General features: G+C 39.4%; 2 protein-coding genes across 2 annotated transcripts; both read right to left on the bottom strand.

The window, feature by feature from the left end:
- Positions 1-789: 789 nt before the first annotated feature.
- LOC107594864 (peptidyl-prolyl cis-trans isomerase D) lies at positions 790-7,035 on the bottom strand. The gene is made up of 10 exons (XM_016285070.1): positions 6,859-7,035; positions 6,004-6,144; positions 5,770-5,876; positions 5,133-5,321; positions 4,663-4,785; positions 4,092-4,198; positions 3,641-3,785; positions 3,302-3,388; positions 1,836-1,878; positions 790-1,734 (listed from the first exon to the last, which is right to left on the bottom strand). The coding sequence occupies exons 1-10, from the start codon at positions 6,941-6,943 to the stop codon at positions 1,646-1,648; spliced, it is 1,116 nt and encodes a 371-aa protein (XP_016140556.1). The 5' UTR covers positions 6,944-7,035; the 3' UTR covers positions 790-1,645.
- LOC107594896 (uncharacterized protein C4orf45) lies at positions 6,973-10,832 on the bottom strand. Its single transcript, XM_016285108.1, has 5 exons — positions 10,502-10,832; positions 10,190-10,403; positions 9,755-9,817; positions 9,327-9,423; positions 6,973-7,005 (listed from the first exon to the last, which is right to left on the bottom strand). Exons 1-5 carry the CDS (start codon positions 10,566-10,568, stop codon positions 6,973-6,975), a joined length of 474 nt encoding a protein of 157 aa, XP_016140594.1. The 5' UTR covers positions 10,569-10,832.
- Positions 10,833-16,042: the final 5,210 nt, after the last annotated feature.

The raw sequence follows: 16,042 nt of genomic DNA, 5'->3' as shown, positions 1-16,042 counted from the left end.
CACCTGCTCCTATATGCAAATAACTGTGGCTAGCCAGAGGGCCCCTTCCTGTCTGAGCAGGCAGTTCTTAGACAGAATTAGCTTCGGTGTGGGCCAGACTTAATGCTAATAGTCAGACAAGTTGATATGCAAGACTACTTCTCAGTTCACTACTGCAGTGGGTGTCTGATATCAGTCACCATTCATTTGTATTTCATTTCTAATGGGAAACAAATTAATATTCTCTAGGTCTAGACTCTGCTCAGCTGAAGCCAGCTAAGGACTGTGCACCCATCGAGTATCCGAAGCCTGATGGGAAGATCAGCTTTGATCTGTTGTCATCTGTAGCCTTGAGCGGGACCAATCATGAGCATGACCAGCCGCCCCATCTGACGCTGAAAGATGACCGTGTTCCTGTGGCCCAAAACCTTGCGGTTTATGACGGCCCAGAGCAGAGGTTCTGTCCTGCTGGTATGTAACTAATCCACTCTGCTGCACTTAGCAATGAGTCAATGGTAACCTGCAAATTAGCCTTTCGGTTGCACACAATAATACAAGATCATCAGGCTCGATAGTATGAGGTTGATGAAGACACCTGCTGAACAAGTTGCCAGTGTTTAGACATTTTGTCTCTGATGTCCCACAGGTGTATACGAGTATGTTCCTCTAGAGACAGGCGATGGCATGAGATTACAGATCAACGCACAGAACTGTGTCCACTGTAAGACCTGTGATATCAAAGACCCCAGCCAGAACATCAACTGGGTTGTACCTGAGGGCAGTGGTGGACCAGCTTACAACGGCATGTGATTTCAGTATTATGTATCGTTTTTATTATTGGGGTACATCGCACAAGTTCAAAATCACATTACTCAACTTTCAGGGCTAAAGCTTTTAAAGACTTAAGAGCCCTTCTGATGTGCCTAAGGAACAGAATGTCATCATATTCTGTCTGATATGAGCTTTAAATGTAATTACATAAAGTGGTGTTGCAAATTTCAGTTTTGATGAAAACTTGATAAAACATTTTTATATATCACGTCTAAGGAATGTGTCATAAAAGAAGAAAAATTATCATGTTGGATTAACAACTAGTGGACGGTTTTAGCTCACCATGATGCAGTTAACTGTAAACTGACAGTTTTGTATATATTGTCAAATTTGGTAACTGTAACAGGTAGAAATAAATGAATTATTCCAATCTGTTGGTATGTTTTCTAGAACTACAAACCCAAAAGTCCCTGAAAATATCCATTGTTTTATTTGACGCAAATTACATGACCGATTCTCATTTCACCAAGAAAAAGTTTTGCTTTTTTTCATCACCGATTGATAGAATGAGCAGCAGTTAAAACAAATGAACCCAGAAACAAAAACATTATAACTGTCTTTAAAGTCAGTCTATTCTTTCTTAAACAGTAATCAATACAAGACATCTTTAGATCAGCTCACTAAAAATGCATTGAAACTGTCCCTTCACTGACAGACAAATTGTTTCCTAATACAGCAGACGATATGACTTTCTTTCCAAACTGCACATGGCATATATCCTAAATTAGAGACTCCAAAGCCTTTTTACCCAGCTTTAGATTTAAACACTAAGACACAAGTGCAAAGTAAACATATGCAGGTAGGTCGGTGTGGAGTGAGGTCACTGCAGTTTCCGTTACGCAAACATTTTGGCGTAAATCTTCTTTTCTTTCTCTTTCTCTTCCTTCACTTGCTGCTTCACTTTCAGCATTTCGTTTCCAATTGCTGAAACCAGGGCAAGGAAAATGTTAAAAACATTTTTTTACAAATCATAATTATAAAGATGTTTTTAAACAAAATTAAGGATTTGTAAAGAGCTGGTTAACCTTTGTCATCTGGTGCGATCTCCTGTGCTTTCTTCAGATCAACCTGCAGTTTAAAAACAGAAAAATATTAGTGCTCTTAAGTCAATGCCCAAAAACAAACTCATGTAAACTGAAGCAATTTTATATTTTTGTAAGACATTTAAATACATCCAAATGTTCTAAACTTTTAACATCTGTCTTTGTGCTAAATTCAGTAATTGCCCTTAAAATGTGACCTAGAGAATATGTAGTTTACTAATGACTTGAATGGTTTTCCTGAATAATAAGTCTTGTTAAAGGGATTCTCCACCCCAAAATGAAAATTTAGTCATTAATCACTTACCCCCCATGTCGTTCCAAACCCCTAAAAGCTTTGTTCGTCTTCGGAACATAATTTAAGATATTTTGGATGAAAACCGGGAGGCTTGTGACTGTCCCATTGACTGCCAAGTAAATTACACTGTCAAGGTCCAGAAAAGTATGAAAGACATCGTCAGAATAGTCCATCTACCATCAGTGGTTCAACCGTAACGTTATGAAGCGACGAGAATACTTTTTGTATGCGAAGAAAACAAAAACTCCTCTGTGTCTCTCCGCATCACCGTAGTGCTATTTTGGAGAATATCCGCTGAACGCTAGCAGCGTACACTCTTCTGTGTAAGCCGCGACACGTTCTGTACGTGTATTTACGCTTTGATTTGAACGAAAACCGCGCATCCGTGCTTGCGCTCGGTGGTGATTCTCCAAAATGGCGCTACAGTGATGCGGAGAGACACAGAGGAGACGAATTGTTCAATAAAGTCGTTATTTTTGTTTTCTTCGCGTACAAAAAGTATTCTCGTCGCTTCATAACGTTACGGTTGAACCACTGATGGCAGATGAACTATTCTGACGATGCCTTTCATACTTTTCTGGACATTGACAGTGTAATTTACTTGGCAGTCTAAGGGACAGTCACATGCCTCCCGGTTTTCATCCAAAATATCTTAAATTGTGTTCCAAAGACGAACGAAGCTTTTACGGGTTTGGAACGACATTGGGGGTAAGTGATTAATAACAACATTTTCATTTTGGGGTGGAGTATCCCTTTAACTAGTTCTAAATGAAACTGTAAAAGATTAAGATTATTCGTAATGCATCCTTTTTTGAAGCCTGAAAGCTCCAATCCAGATTCTACCTACATGGAAAGAAATAAAGTCATACAGGTTTGGAACGTCGTGTGGGTGAGTAAATAATGCCAGAATTTCATTGTTTTCGTTGAGGCATTTAGTGCAGTGGTTCTCACAAACTATCTTTGTGGCTAATTTAAAAAAAGTTGACGGAAAGCACTAATGTTGAATTAACAGTTGCCTTTAGGCTGAATGCAAAATCTGCAACTTTTGGTAGTTTTTCTGAGAATCGTAGTCTGTTTGTTTTACTGAAAAAGTTTGGGAACAACTGATTTAGAGTGAGATGAATGTGTATTTCTGTCTATGTAGTGTGGGTACCATGGCCTTGTTGAATTCTTTGAGTCCCTGCCAGGCCTGAGCTCTCCTGAACAACGCTTTCGTGTTTGTCTGGTTCAGCTCCAGGGCCTGAAAAAACAAAACAAAACATGTTATAATAAATCAAACATCACAATCACCCGAAAAACCAGAAGAAAATACACTTCAGGTCCTTTCAAGAAATCTGAATCCATTTCAACTGCTCCCTAAATAGAGAGACGTGGTGAATATCTAAAATATGTCACTATAAAACAACTCAAGGCCCGTTGCTTCTTATATCCTCTAACCCCGATGCAACTGGACACCGTTCAGTCAGCTCAATGTCAGAAGGTCCCATGTTACCTCATCACAGCTCTCGATAGCTTCTTGCCAGAGTTTCAGTTTGAGTTTGCAGGCGGCCGTGTTGAGAATGCAGCTCAGGGCTGTGGGCTCCAGCTTCTTTTGGGCACTATCATCATCAAAGGTGTTGCCACCAATCTCTAGATACCTGTGGACCAAAATAACCTTCAGTGACACTACTGGGTTACAATGATGCATACAGACATGTTGCAGTCAGTGTTGTATAGCAACGCTCAACTTTAGATTACACAGTTAGAAATCTTGCATATCAAACAGGTACTTACGGGAACGTCATCATGACATGAGTCATTTTGAGGAAAGAAAACTAAGCTATAACAGCATGTTTAAAAAGGTTTGACAAATTGAAATCAAGTGTGAAAAGCGGTCTCTTTAATGTCACGGTGCAAGCGTAATGTAAAAATGGGGCTTAATGGCAGACTCGACAAGTGTTCACCTGAGAGCTTTTGAATATTTCTTGATGGCCGACTGCCAGTTCTGAGCCTTGAAGAAGTTATTCCCGATGTTTTTCACATCTTCTGCCACAGACAAGACTTTGTTTACCTAGAAAGAAAACGTAAACATTTTTCTTATTTTTTGCATTTATAGCATGTAAATCACATTTCAGCTATCATACTATATCATACGTTGTAATATATTATATATTGTTATTTTTACTGGCTATATATATATATATATATATGCATTTTTATATAATAATATATAATATTTTGATATTTATAAATAATATAATTTTTTATTTTTTTTTATTTTAATATAAATATTTTCTTTTAATATAAATGTATATTTTATTTTAAAATACGTTTTTTTTTTTACCTGTTATTTATATTATTATAATTTGGCAGTGGTGTATAAGTAAAAATAAAAGTATTATTATAAAGCTAAGACTTTCCTTTTTCCTTTATAGAGCATAAACTCTAAATGTGTTTAAGTTAAAGTGATTCTGCATTTTATGGTGCAGGTGATATATAGGATATATGCAAGTGAAAATGCAGAAATATAATGACATCTTTAAAGTCCATGTTAGAGTCCTCGGGGAAGTCTGGGTATGCGTCTCGTGAGCCGTCATTAGGTGCGATGCCGCAGTCATCACTTGCTTTATGTTCTCCACATTCAGCAATGATGCAGGGCTGAGAGAGATACAGATATGACAGTTACAATCAATCTAAATATTCAGTTGCTCAATGGAATAAGGAAAATACTCCTATTTCCTTATTGGAGAGAGAAATGGTCACACATAACGTCTTCTTTCAAAACAATCATTTATCACACTAAGCTAGTTCACCTGTGCAGAACATGTGACAGACTAAATTTCATGACTATTAAATCTTGGATTAGGGTGACTAAATGCCTATAAAAAAATATTTTAGAAATAGCTGTCCTTCACGACTGGTTAAGATCTCTGTCGCTATATATTTCTAAGCATGAAAGCAGATGTTGCAATGCATTGATGTATTTAAGGAGTAAAAGTTGTCACCTTGACAGGATTGTCGTCCTTTGTTTCTATCCCCTCCAGCATCTTCACCACCCCCATTCCCTTCAGCACCTGGCCAAAGACAACATGTTTGCTGTCCAGGTGTGGTGTGGGAACCGTGGTTATAAAGAACTGTGAGCCATTCGTGTTGGGGCCGGCATTCGCCATACTGAGCAGCCCCTCTATGTCATGCTGGTGGAGGCAAAAGACAACCAGATTAATAGAGCATCACTTCATTTGACAAGACATACAGAAGGTTTATCTATTTCTCATTTGTTCCTCCGAGCAGACACCAGGAAATTAGTGAATGCCGCAGGGAGATAGATCAAGTGCTGTGTTTGGTTTATTTAATCTCCTAGCAATTTCTGAGCAATTACACAGACTGACGGATTTGACTAACTAAAGGAAAAATTAACCAAAAAATGACAATTCTGTCAGAGAATATGTGTATCAAACAAGGTTTGACATCTGTTGGGGAGGGTGGTGTGACCGGAATCTTATCATGATTTCCACAATTTTCAAGAGAAGCGTTAACCACTTCTTTTGCATTACAGGACTGGAACAACATGAGGGTGAGTAAATGGTGAGTCTTCTTATTTTTGGATGAACTATCCTTTACAGCAAAGCAGCTCTGTAGTACCATGTAGTAAAAGTTTTCATCTTCAAACTTGTCCCCATAGATGCTCTCTCCTCCGGTCCCATTCTGATTCGAAAAATCTCCACCCTGGACCATAAATTTCTTGATGACTGAGGGGTACAAAAAGAACTATATATATAGAACATATATTTGTGATCACATATTATTGATTACTGAATAAGATTGTTTTATAGAAAGTGGACTTCCGGTTGTATGGTTTTAAATAATCTCACTCACTGCGGTGGAATGGACAGCCCTTGAAGTGCAGCGGTTTCCCGGTGCTTTTACCGATCCCTTTCTCACCGGTACAAAGAGCACGGAAATTCTCTGCCGTTTTAGGAACCACATCAGCAAAGAGCTCAAACACTATACGGCCGACTGCAAAGAGATCAAAACAGCAGGAATGCATTATAAGATTACTTCAATGATCTCTGGTTATGCTGTAGATATGATATATTTTGCCTGTTGTTGTATTTGTTCAATGACCTATAACCTTTTAGTACATTTCATATGCATATCAAATCTGGCCAATCTGACCATATTGAGTCTGCTTTACATACATCAATAATAAAAACTTAAAATCGGTTTCATTTGGAAAGGAGTTACTATCAGAAGAGTACAAATGCGCAGAGCTGTCATCTTTTCTCTTATTGGTTGCCTTGTTGTATATTGTATTTTTGCTGTTATTTAATAACTCTACTACTGACAAAAAAAATATGTATGTAGGGATATTACGGAAACATACCGGTTAGATAAAAGGGGAATAATGAAGAAACGCCTGTAATATTTCTCAGGTTAACGTACACTCAGCTGTGATGAAATAATCGAAACGATTTCAACCTTGATTCATGTGACAATATTTGAACCCATATGAAGGGGACATAAAATGTACTGCACGACAGAGACTCGTATATACTACAGCAAACACTCGCTAACACCATGCAATGTCAAAATAGGAGAATTCACACTGCTTTTCTAAACCGTTCTCCGTGGTTGAGTTCTTCGCATCGATTTCTTTCTTCTGAGCTGTTACAGGCATGTGGCAGGACACACAAGCATTCAGTCATTCAGCTTCTAACAAAAGATCCTGACCTCTTTCACCAACGATATCTACGTCAAAGAATACCCGAGGGTTGTCTGCGTTTCCAGGCTTGGCTACAGGAGTTGGGTTTGACATTTTCTTTGATTTTGATAGGGAAAAGGGTCCTAGTCTGCCTGGACGGGTAACTGGAATATTCTCTGAAAAGAAAGCACTAGTAAAGTTGTGACTGAAGCATAGGTGAGCGTGTAGCGTCCTCTACTGCTCTGGAGTCTAGTAAAAAAAAGAAACTAAACCCCTATATATAAGGTTTTACAGCTATTCAGTCAGATATTTATGAAAACATTTTCAAAATCAGCCAAACGTCTTTCCATATTTTACCTCAGCGTGATATGTCAACTTTATTTTAGTATCACTGAGATCCTATTATAGTTTTTATTAACATTTTGAATTAGTTGTATATATGAATATATATATATATACAGTATATATACAGTGGGTACGGAAAGTATTCAGACCCCCTTACATTTTTCACTCTTTGTTATATTGCAGCCATTTGCTAAAATCATTTAAGTTATTTTTTTTCCCCTCATTAATGTACACACAGCACCCCATATTGACAGAAAAACACAGAATTGTTGACATTTTTGCAGATTTATTAAAAAAGAAAAACTGAAATATCACATGGTCCTAAGTATTCAGACCCTTTGCTGTGACACTCATATATTTAACTCAGGTGCTGTCCATTTCTTCTGATCATCCTTGAGATGGTTCTACACCTTCATTTGAGTCCAGCTGTGTTTGATTATACTGATTGGACTTGATTAGGAAAGCCACACACCTGGCTAAAAGACAAATACACTATTGTACATAATCATTTGTAAAAACCCAGGCTAGATTTTCCACGAAGAAGGCAATACTTAACAGACTCTCAAAAAGTCTCAAAAATGTAATGAAAAAGTGAGAATGGCAACTGAGCAAGGTCATGTCTGTTCGTCTCAAGATACTGGAAATGGCTAGAGTGAATTGTGTATTATTAACTGGGACTGACCACTGATAGAGACACGGGATCACATATAAACCTCTTTTAGCTGCAGGATTATTGCTCTCTAGTTCCTATCAACTGTCTGAATCTATAGTGACCCTTGATAAGAGGATTTGATCTCTATATTATTGAGACTTTACAAGCTTCTGACCATTTAAACCACAGATATGAGGTAAACAGCAAAGTGAATGAAGAAAACTAGTTTGTTTCTTTACTTTTTCTTAATGTTTGCATTCATTTGGGAATAAATCGTCTAGTACTACCCACAAACATAATAATTTAATGTATTAAAACAAAATAAGATTTTTTTTTCCCCAATTGATAACATGGAGGCAAATGAACCAAGAAATGAACGTGCAGCAAAAAAAGGACACATTTAATGTGGTTTTACAAGAGTTGACAAAATGTTATATGAATAATAAATTGTTTAATGATCACAAACCAGCATTCAAGAATCGTGTCATATTAAGCCTCACATCATATTTCAGAGCTGATCCATATCCGTCAAAACGTAATGCCGTGTGGTTGTGCTTTCTCAGTATTGATTGACTGTCTTTACTACAGATATGGAGAAGAACAATGAGAGAATGTTGAGTGAAGTAATTCAAGATTACACAGTATTCAGACACTGAATTCTATTTTTTTCTTAAAGGGTCATGAAACCCCAGACTACTTTTTCTGAGATTTTAGCAGAGGTGTTTGTGTTGCACATCATAGAAGACAATGTTAGCATCCGATAATTTTAACTGTTGGAGAAAACTGGTTAATTTGAAGCTTTTTTGCGCTATTTTCATCTTCCGGGTTTCAAATCTACATCATGTTGACATCACAATTTGTGACTTGGCAAAGGACTATAGTACATCGATGACGCATCGGTGTATATTAAATGATTCATGAGACTGCGTGTTCCTATCCTATGAGAAGGCGCTTCGGTTAATTATTCACAACAGCATGTGTTGATTTGCTATGACAGACGCTTCAGACTGTGAGATCGCATACATTAACTGAGAGAAACGGTCATGAATCGAAGGAGAGTGTTTGTTTTTGCTTTGTAATAAGAGTTCGGCACAACTCTTAGTGAGTGTAACCGTTTTTACAGCTACGTGACACAACTCGTCGAAAGGCTTATATAAACGCCGCAGAATAAGCCTTAAATGTTATCAGAGGTGCAACGGCACGTTCGCATACAGTATATGTTTTCGAAGCAGAGTGCAAATTAATTTGTGTTATTAACTCTATGGGAGCGAAATGAAACTGTCTGAAAGTGAAGCTGTGTGTGTTGTCTGTCTCTCTCTTCCCCCTCCTCCGCTCCGCTGCAAACCACGCCCACTTTTTTTTTAGCATTTTTTTTAAAACTGTGGAGAGAAGTAACCAGTGCTGAAACAGGGGGTTTCATGACCCTTTAATATAACAATCGGCAACCCAGCAGTGAGGTTCTACTGGGTGCAGAGTGCGTATCATTTGTTCATATCTCACCTGGCTAAGCGGGAACTGTTTGTTGTCGTCCTCGCTGTGGTTCCAAGCAAGCTTCCCGCAGGTCGGTTGTTTGTCCCGAAACTGAGACTGATTCTGCCTGTGTGCAAGCGTTGAATTATTGATTACTAGAGGAGAAAAGCTTCCTCTCCATCCACTCTACCCTATTTCCTGCCAGTGAAACCCATCACCATCTAGAGTAATAGGGGGAGCTGCAGGTAATCTAACCCTTCCCTCCCTGGTTACTGGTATCTCACCATGGGCCGTGAGTCACTTCGTCCTGCACAGCTGATTGAAATCTGTCAAGCTGATACAAAAAGGGTTGGGGAAAAAAAAATCATAATTCAGACACATGCAGTATGGCAATACAATCAAAACTAGTCTTTGCAGATTTGTTAAAAAACAAACAAACAAAAACGTGTTAAACAAACACAGTTATAATCTGATCCTTGAAGAGACACTGAGATGCATATGATGCTCTTGGGTCATATAAAGTAAGTTCTCATTTTGGGGCAAATGTTTAGGGTTGGCAAAGCAGCGTTTATTTGATCAAAGATATAGTAAAATATTATTACAATTGCAATCAAAAAATGCAATTTATTCCTGTGATGGCAAAGCTGAATTTTCAGCGTCATTACTGCAGTCTACAGTGTTACATGATCCTTCAGAAATCATTCTAATATGCTGATTTGCTGCTCAAGAAATATTTGGAAAATGGAGAGAGAGGGAGAGAGAGGGAGAGAGAGAGAGAGGGAGAGAGAGAGAGAGAGAGAGAGAGAGAGAGAGAGAGAGAATCTTACCATTGTTTTGGCCAAAATAAATTGTAAGTACATGTAGCCTATATAATAACCTCATATTGTTTGCTGTTGATGGCAGGTCGTCTGTTGAGTGCAGTGGAGTACTGCAGACCCCAGCCCACTTCTCCGACGTAGCAGTGTTTCGGTAACGGCGGGGTCGCGAGTGCTGCAGGCCGGAAGAGGTAGTTGAGATCACTCGAGGCATCTGGAGATAACGGGCCGATTCCAATGCTGCGGGGGAAATAGTCCAACCTGGGACGGAAATCTTCAGTGCCGTCTGGACCTTCATGGCACCAACAAAAGATCACTATTCACATTCGTAAACGTATAGTGTCATACTAACATAGAATTCAGAGTCGTTCATAGGCCTAAATACGTTACCTGTGAACAGTATTCTCTGGCCAGGCGAACTCTGAGTTTCTCTGTCTGCTTCTTGTACCTTCTTCATCACCTTCACTTTGTTTAGGCTGCCTTGGTCTTAAAACTGTTGCTAGATCTTTGAAATATCAGTAAGCGCATCTCATCGCTGTCAAACAAGCCCTGGGCGGGAGGTCACTCAGTCACTCAGTCACTCGCTCGCTCACGCGCCGTTGCCATGCAGCTGTTGGTCTCCACTAAACAAGTGTTTAGTAGGGATGCATTATAGGCATACTAATTTACTTATACGGATTATTTATTAAACTAAAGTCAGTCAACACGGATTTTATTTAGTACATGGCTTATACAATTAAAACCATACATCTGATGTATAGTTTTCTTCTTGACTAATAAATTAATTCATTTAAATCAAATTAATAGTAAATAAATAGCCTACAGACAAATAATGCAGCTGACAAAAGGCTGATTGATTGAATGAAGGAATCCACAATATATTTGAAGTCTAGTGTGTAAATCTACAAACAAACATGTTACTTCTAACCTTCATAAATTAAGTATTTGTATTAGTAATCGCTTTGTCTAATTGGCAGCCTAAAATCATTTTTTGGCACCCATAAACTTAATGATGAAATAAATGTATTATATAAACTTATAAGCCTTTTTTGTTGTTGCTTCATTTGATGCATTTCTGTAGCTCAAACCATGCTAGCAAGGTCGGTTTGATTCTCAGGGAATGCATGAGCTGATTAAATGTATACTTTCAATGCAATCTAGCCTTAGTTGCTTTGGATAAAAGTATCTGCCAAGTGCATAAATGTAATGCAGGATTTGATGTTAACGGTTTATAAATGCAAAGACTGTTTGTAGAAGGAAACTATACTTTTCAAAGCAAATCAGCAGGCATGGGATATTTGATATTCAAACAATGTCTTTAAACCGGTTTGCTTTTGTTGATATAAAATAAGGCTTTAGTGGAGTCTCAGATAACTGAATTCCATCATCATGGAAGTGTCATATTATACGATTTATTTACTGAATTTATTCGGAAAACAAAAAGGCGCGATATTTTTGATCATGCTGACTCGTCTTTTCTTCTATCCTAACCAGCAATGAACCAACATTAATTCAAATTGTAACATCTGTGCAGTTGTAAGGGGTTAATATAATTGTTCATTTATTTTTGAGTCGTCAGCAGTGCACAGACTGTCTTGATTTGCCAGATGACAGAAAATGTGTGTTAGTAGAGTTAATAACTCACAGCTTGCAATACCGTCTTCAGCCAGTGGATGGAGACAAAGCACTATGTGTTGTGGCTGAATTGTTCTGTGGGCGCATTATTGTGCTGAATGGACTCGCCCATGAAACCTCTTGAGGCGGTCGGTCACCATGGTGGTGGCTTACAACAGCGAGCCCAGACGGCAGACCATCCGTCGCGTTTAGACGCTAAAACACTATTTATTAATGCTGCCGTTGACCTTCCGCTGCTTTGCAAATGGCTTAAAATGGACAATCACCCAACGCATGCATTGCACATGGATTTGTTTTAAAATGGAAAACTGAAGAAGATGGAATAGCGAACAAACGGAATGCTAAAAAAATGCACTCGTCCGCGTAAAACATAAACGTACCGCTTGCCTGCAAAAACCTTTCATTGACACAAAATCGCCTGTCAAGTCACAACAGTTGAAGCTTCAGCGGCTGGAATAGGAAAAGCAGACTGTCTGGTTTTGTAGGATTGGGACGAGGGACAGTAAGAGAGCTCCTGGCTTAGGTTGTGGCCTGGGGACAGGCTCTCCTCTGCAGTTGCTGCGATCTAAAAACGTTTTTGTACCGCTAAAAAGCTACTTGTGAGACTCGCTTTGTATTATTTGACTTCACTGTTGTGCGCGACTGTTTTGAAAACCATGGCGTCCTATGTGGATAACAGTTTTCGGCAGGCGGTGATGGTGAATCCTTCAGACAGGACGCAACAGGTCAGAAGACAGTCTTTTAAATCATTTATTGTGTGCACGGGTGGCTGTTAAATGTTTACAGTATGCCGTATTACTGCTGTTACCAGGCTATCACGTGCATTATACGCTTTTCTTCCACAGTGTTGACAGTGCAACAGTTTTTTATTAAGTTTAAATAGTTTAGGATAAGCAGTGCAATGAAATTAAATGGTATGAATTAATATGCATATATGTATATAATTGTCCCCAGTCAGCTTATAATGCATTTTCTCTTTACTGTTTTTGCAGTTTGTTACATAAACATGAAGCAAACGTTTGTAAACTATACGTATTTCACAGCTACACAAGCCTTGTCAGCTCGGCTTTGCGTCGGAAACCGTTTAAAGGGGTCATATGATGCGATTTCAAGTTTTCCTTTCTCTTTGGAGTGTTACAAACTGTTTGTGAATAGATAAGATCCCTGAAGTTGCAAAGACTAAAGTCTCAAAACCAAAGGGATATTCTTTATCAAAGTTAAGACTCTGCCACACCCCCTAAAACGGCTCGTTCTAACACGCCCCCACATGTCTACCTCACTATGTGGAAATATTAGCATAATGCCGCCCAAATGTTCACGCAAAGAAAGAAGGCGTGGTTTCAGTTACCTCAGTTAGTGTTGAAGCAGCCATGTCAGGGAGACGCTGTGTGTTTCTAGGTGAAAACAGCAATGCATTTTATGGACGACCGTTTCGTGAACCTAGGAGAGGAGGTAATTCTGACTTTGCTATGATAATCTGGCGCTTCTGAATCAGCTACTGTTTTGTTATTAGTGTAAGTATTTGCTATTGACTGTTCAAATGCGGAGTTTCGCGCATCGTGTGTGTGTGAGTGAGAGAGGGAGAGAGAGAGAGCGAGAGAGAGAGGGTCACATCACAGTGGAGTCAGCTGTCTTAACCGTAGCTTGTGTACTGCAAACACATACCAGCTTCATCACTGTGTCTGTCATGCGACTCTGTTCCCCTTTCGGGCTCTGTCTTTACATTTATTTTGAAAGATGAAGCTCGCGATTATGGTAAGGGGCGTTACATTTCCGACGAGTGCTTGCGGTGTTTGGCCAATCACAATGCACTGGGTCAGCTGGCCAATCAGAGCAGACTGCACTTGTCGGAAGGAGGGACTTTGTAGAAAACGAAGCGTTTGAGAGAGGCGGGGCCTAGAGGACCTACAATAATGTACAGTATTTGAAAAATAATGCGTTTTTTTGAACATTAAAGCATGTCAGCATATTCTGTTACACCAAATACACCAAATAATGATCTTTAAAAAAGCATCATATGACCCCTTTAAAATGACATACAGCAGTGGATTTGTGTGGTGTGAGGCAGAACTGACGTTTAGTTATAGGTTTTATGCTTTGAAAGGCGTTGCGATGACATTTTGTCTGCTTGGTTGGATTAACATTAGTCTCCACCCTTTTACGTGGCTCAGCCGGTGTTACGGTTTAACTGGTGACCGTGTTATCTGGTGACTAGTCTCAGCCTCGTCTAGTGTTGGGTCGTTCTTGAACGATTTGTTCACTTTGAACGAATCTTTAATGTGACTCGGGAAGAACGAGTCGTCTTGGGGAGTGATTCGGTCAGTTGCGCATGCGCAACATCCTATAGGTTCTGTACTGGAATTAGTCTGTACTGGAAGTAGTTCACCTGGTTCGAGTCTTCGGGTTTTTCCGAGTCGTTCGTTCATCACGTGACAGCCCCATAAGCTTTAACCAATGCAGTCTGAGCCGGAAAGAGAATTGATTAGTTCATCTCTCGAGTCTTCGGGTTTGAGTCGTTCATTCATGACGTGACAGCCCCATAAGCCCAAACCCGAAGACTTGTCAGATAAGAGGTGAGGTGAGCTAATCATAGACTGAAGACCCAGGTAAACAATGAATTAATCTTTTCTGTTTCTTTTGTATTGTTTGTAGTATGATCAACGTTTGCGTAAGTAGTAGACGTATTAGGGAAGTAACACGTAACATTTTAATTATATTTTGCTAAAATGAACGAAATGACTCGAAAAAAGATTTGTTAATTTTGCTGAACGAGACTCAAAGGTCCGAGTCGGTAAAATGATCCGAACTTCCCATCACTACAGACGTCACGCCCAACGGAACGTTGGCTAAACGTCTGATGCATGTGGCACACAAAAGTGGAAACGCTTCAAGAGTTTCGAAATCGTCATCGGATTGGTTGAATTATACAGGATTTCTGGGAGACGTGTGTGTCGCGTTCTTTAACGTTCCGCTTGGAAACAAAGATGCTGTGACGCCAAACCCCCTCATGAAATGAGGAAGCCGTAGTGTTTACAAATGTGATGACTAGGGCTTATCAGGATCAACTAAACTCTGGATTCTCAAAAGTATGTGAAATATTTAAAGTTCGCGGCATAGAATCTTTAAAATACGTCCGAGAGTTTTACACGGCCCGAAACGTGACGCTGAACAAATCGAACTGTGATTGGTTGTTTGACATGCCTTGGCCAATGAAAGCTGTCATGGGCTGCATCCAAAAACTCTAAAATGCTGCCTTCGGAGGCAGCATTCCATGACAGGAAGGCATCAAGGCATGTCCGAATCCAAATTCTGCTTTACTTCCTGTCTCCAGAGGTACCTTCTTCTGATCGAATTTCGAAGGCAGCATTGATGTATTCTGCGCTGCCTTTGATATCCCACAATCCTCTGCGTTCCATTCCGTGGACCGTTACGGTTGAGCTAAAAAATAAAGATGGCATCTGAAAGTTGCGTTTGGTGGTCAGTTTGTGTGTAAATGTATATTTCTGACAAACGTTTTGCACTTTTGATGTTATTTCTAGCGAGGAATCAGTATTATAGTAATTAAATATTTGTTTAGTTATCACAAAAACTCGTTCTATTTTGTTGTAGATCATTAAACCGTTACGCTGCCTGTCCGAAATCAGTTTCATGAGGTGCCTTCGTGCAAAAACGCTGCCTGCAAAGTCATTGCCTCATGAGGCAGCAAGTCAGCTGCCTAAGTTTTCGGATGCAGCCATGGATTCCTGGCTACGCGAGACTATCTGGTGACCAACTTCCTGGTTCCGGTCTCCGCTCCAGATGTGATGGAACGACCGCGGCAGATTAGCCAATTCTGAAAGCACAAACTGACGTGATATTAAGCTGTCTAATAAATGCACACTTGCTCATTACATGATTTTGATATTCTTGTAAAGATTACAAATTATTGGTTTGATCGCCCGTAGTGGCTTAAGTAAGGAAAATAAACAAAAAGGTCTGTTTGGCACGGGTTTCGAATACATGCTAAAAGACGCCGTGCTGTGAGACGGCAGTAATGAACCACTGAGCTACCGAACTGCACTGGTTCAGCTGCAGATTTCTGTATTGAAGACAGGATTTTACTCTCTGCGTCACATTATGCGGCTGGCTGAATAAAGGAAATGTGATTGTGTTAACTTGTGACCTGTGTTTACCTATTATGAAAATGAACCCTAGTAGAAAGCTGACAAAATTTTATGGTTTATGATATTAGAGTACATTTCATAGGCATTCGTTTCACATTCGTTCTCGCAGAAATAGCTACTTTAGAATAGTGGT

The sequence above is a fragment of the Sinocyclocheilus grahami genome, unplaced genomic scaffold (genome assembly GCF_001515645.1).
Source record: "Sinocyclocheilus grahami isolate Dianchi unplaced genomic scaffold, SAMN03320097.WGS_v1.1 scaffold192.1, whole genome shotgun sequence".
Lineage (NCBI taxonomy): Eukaryota > Metazoa > Chordata > Actinopteri > Cypriniformes > Cyprinidae > Sinocyclocheilus > Sinocyclocheilus grahami.
This window is presented reverse-complemented; position numbering and strand designations above follow the sequence as displayed.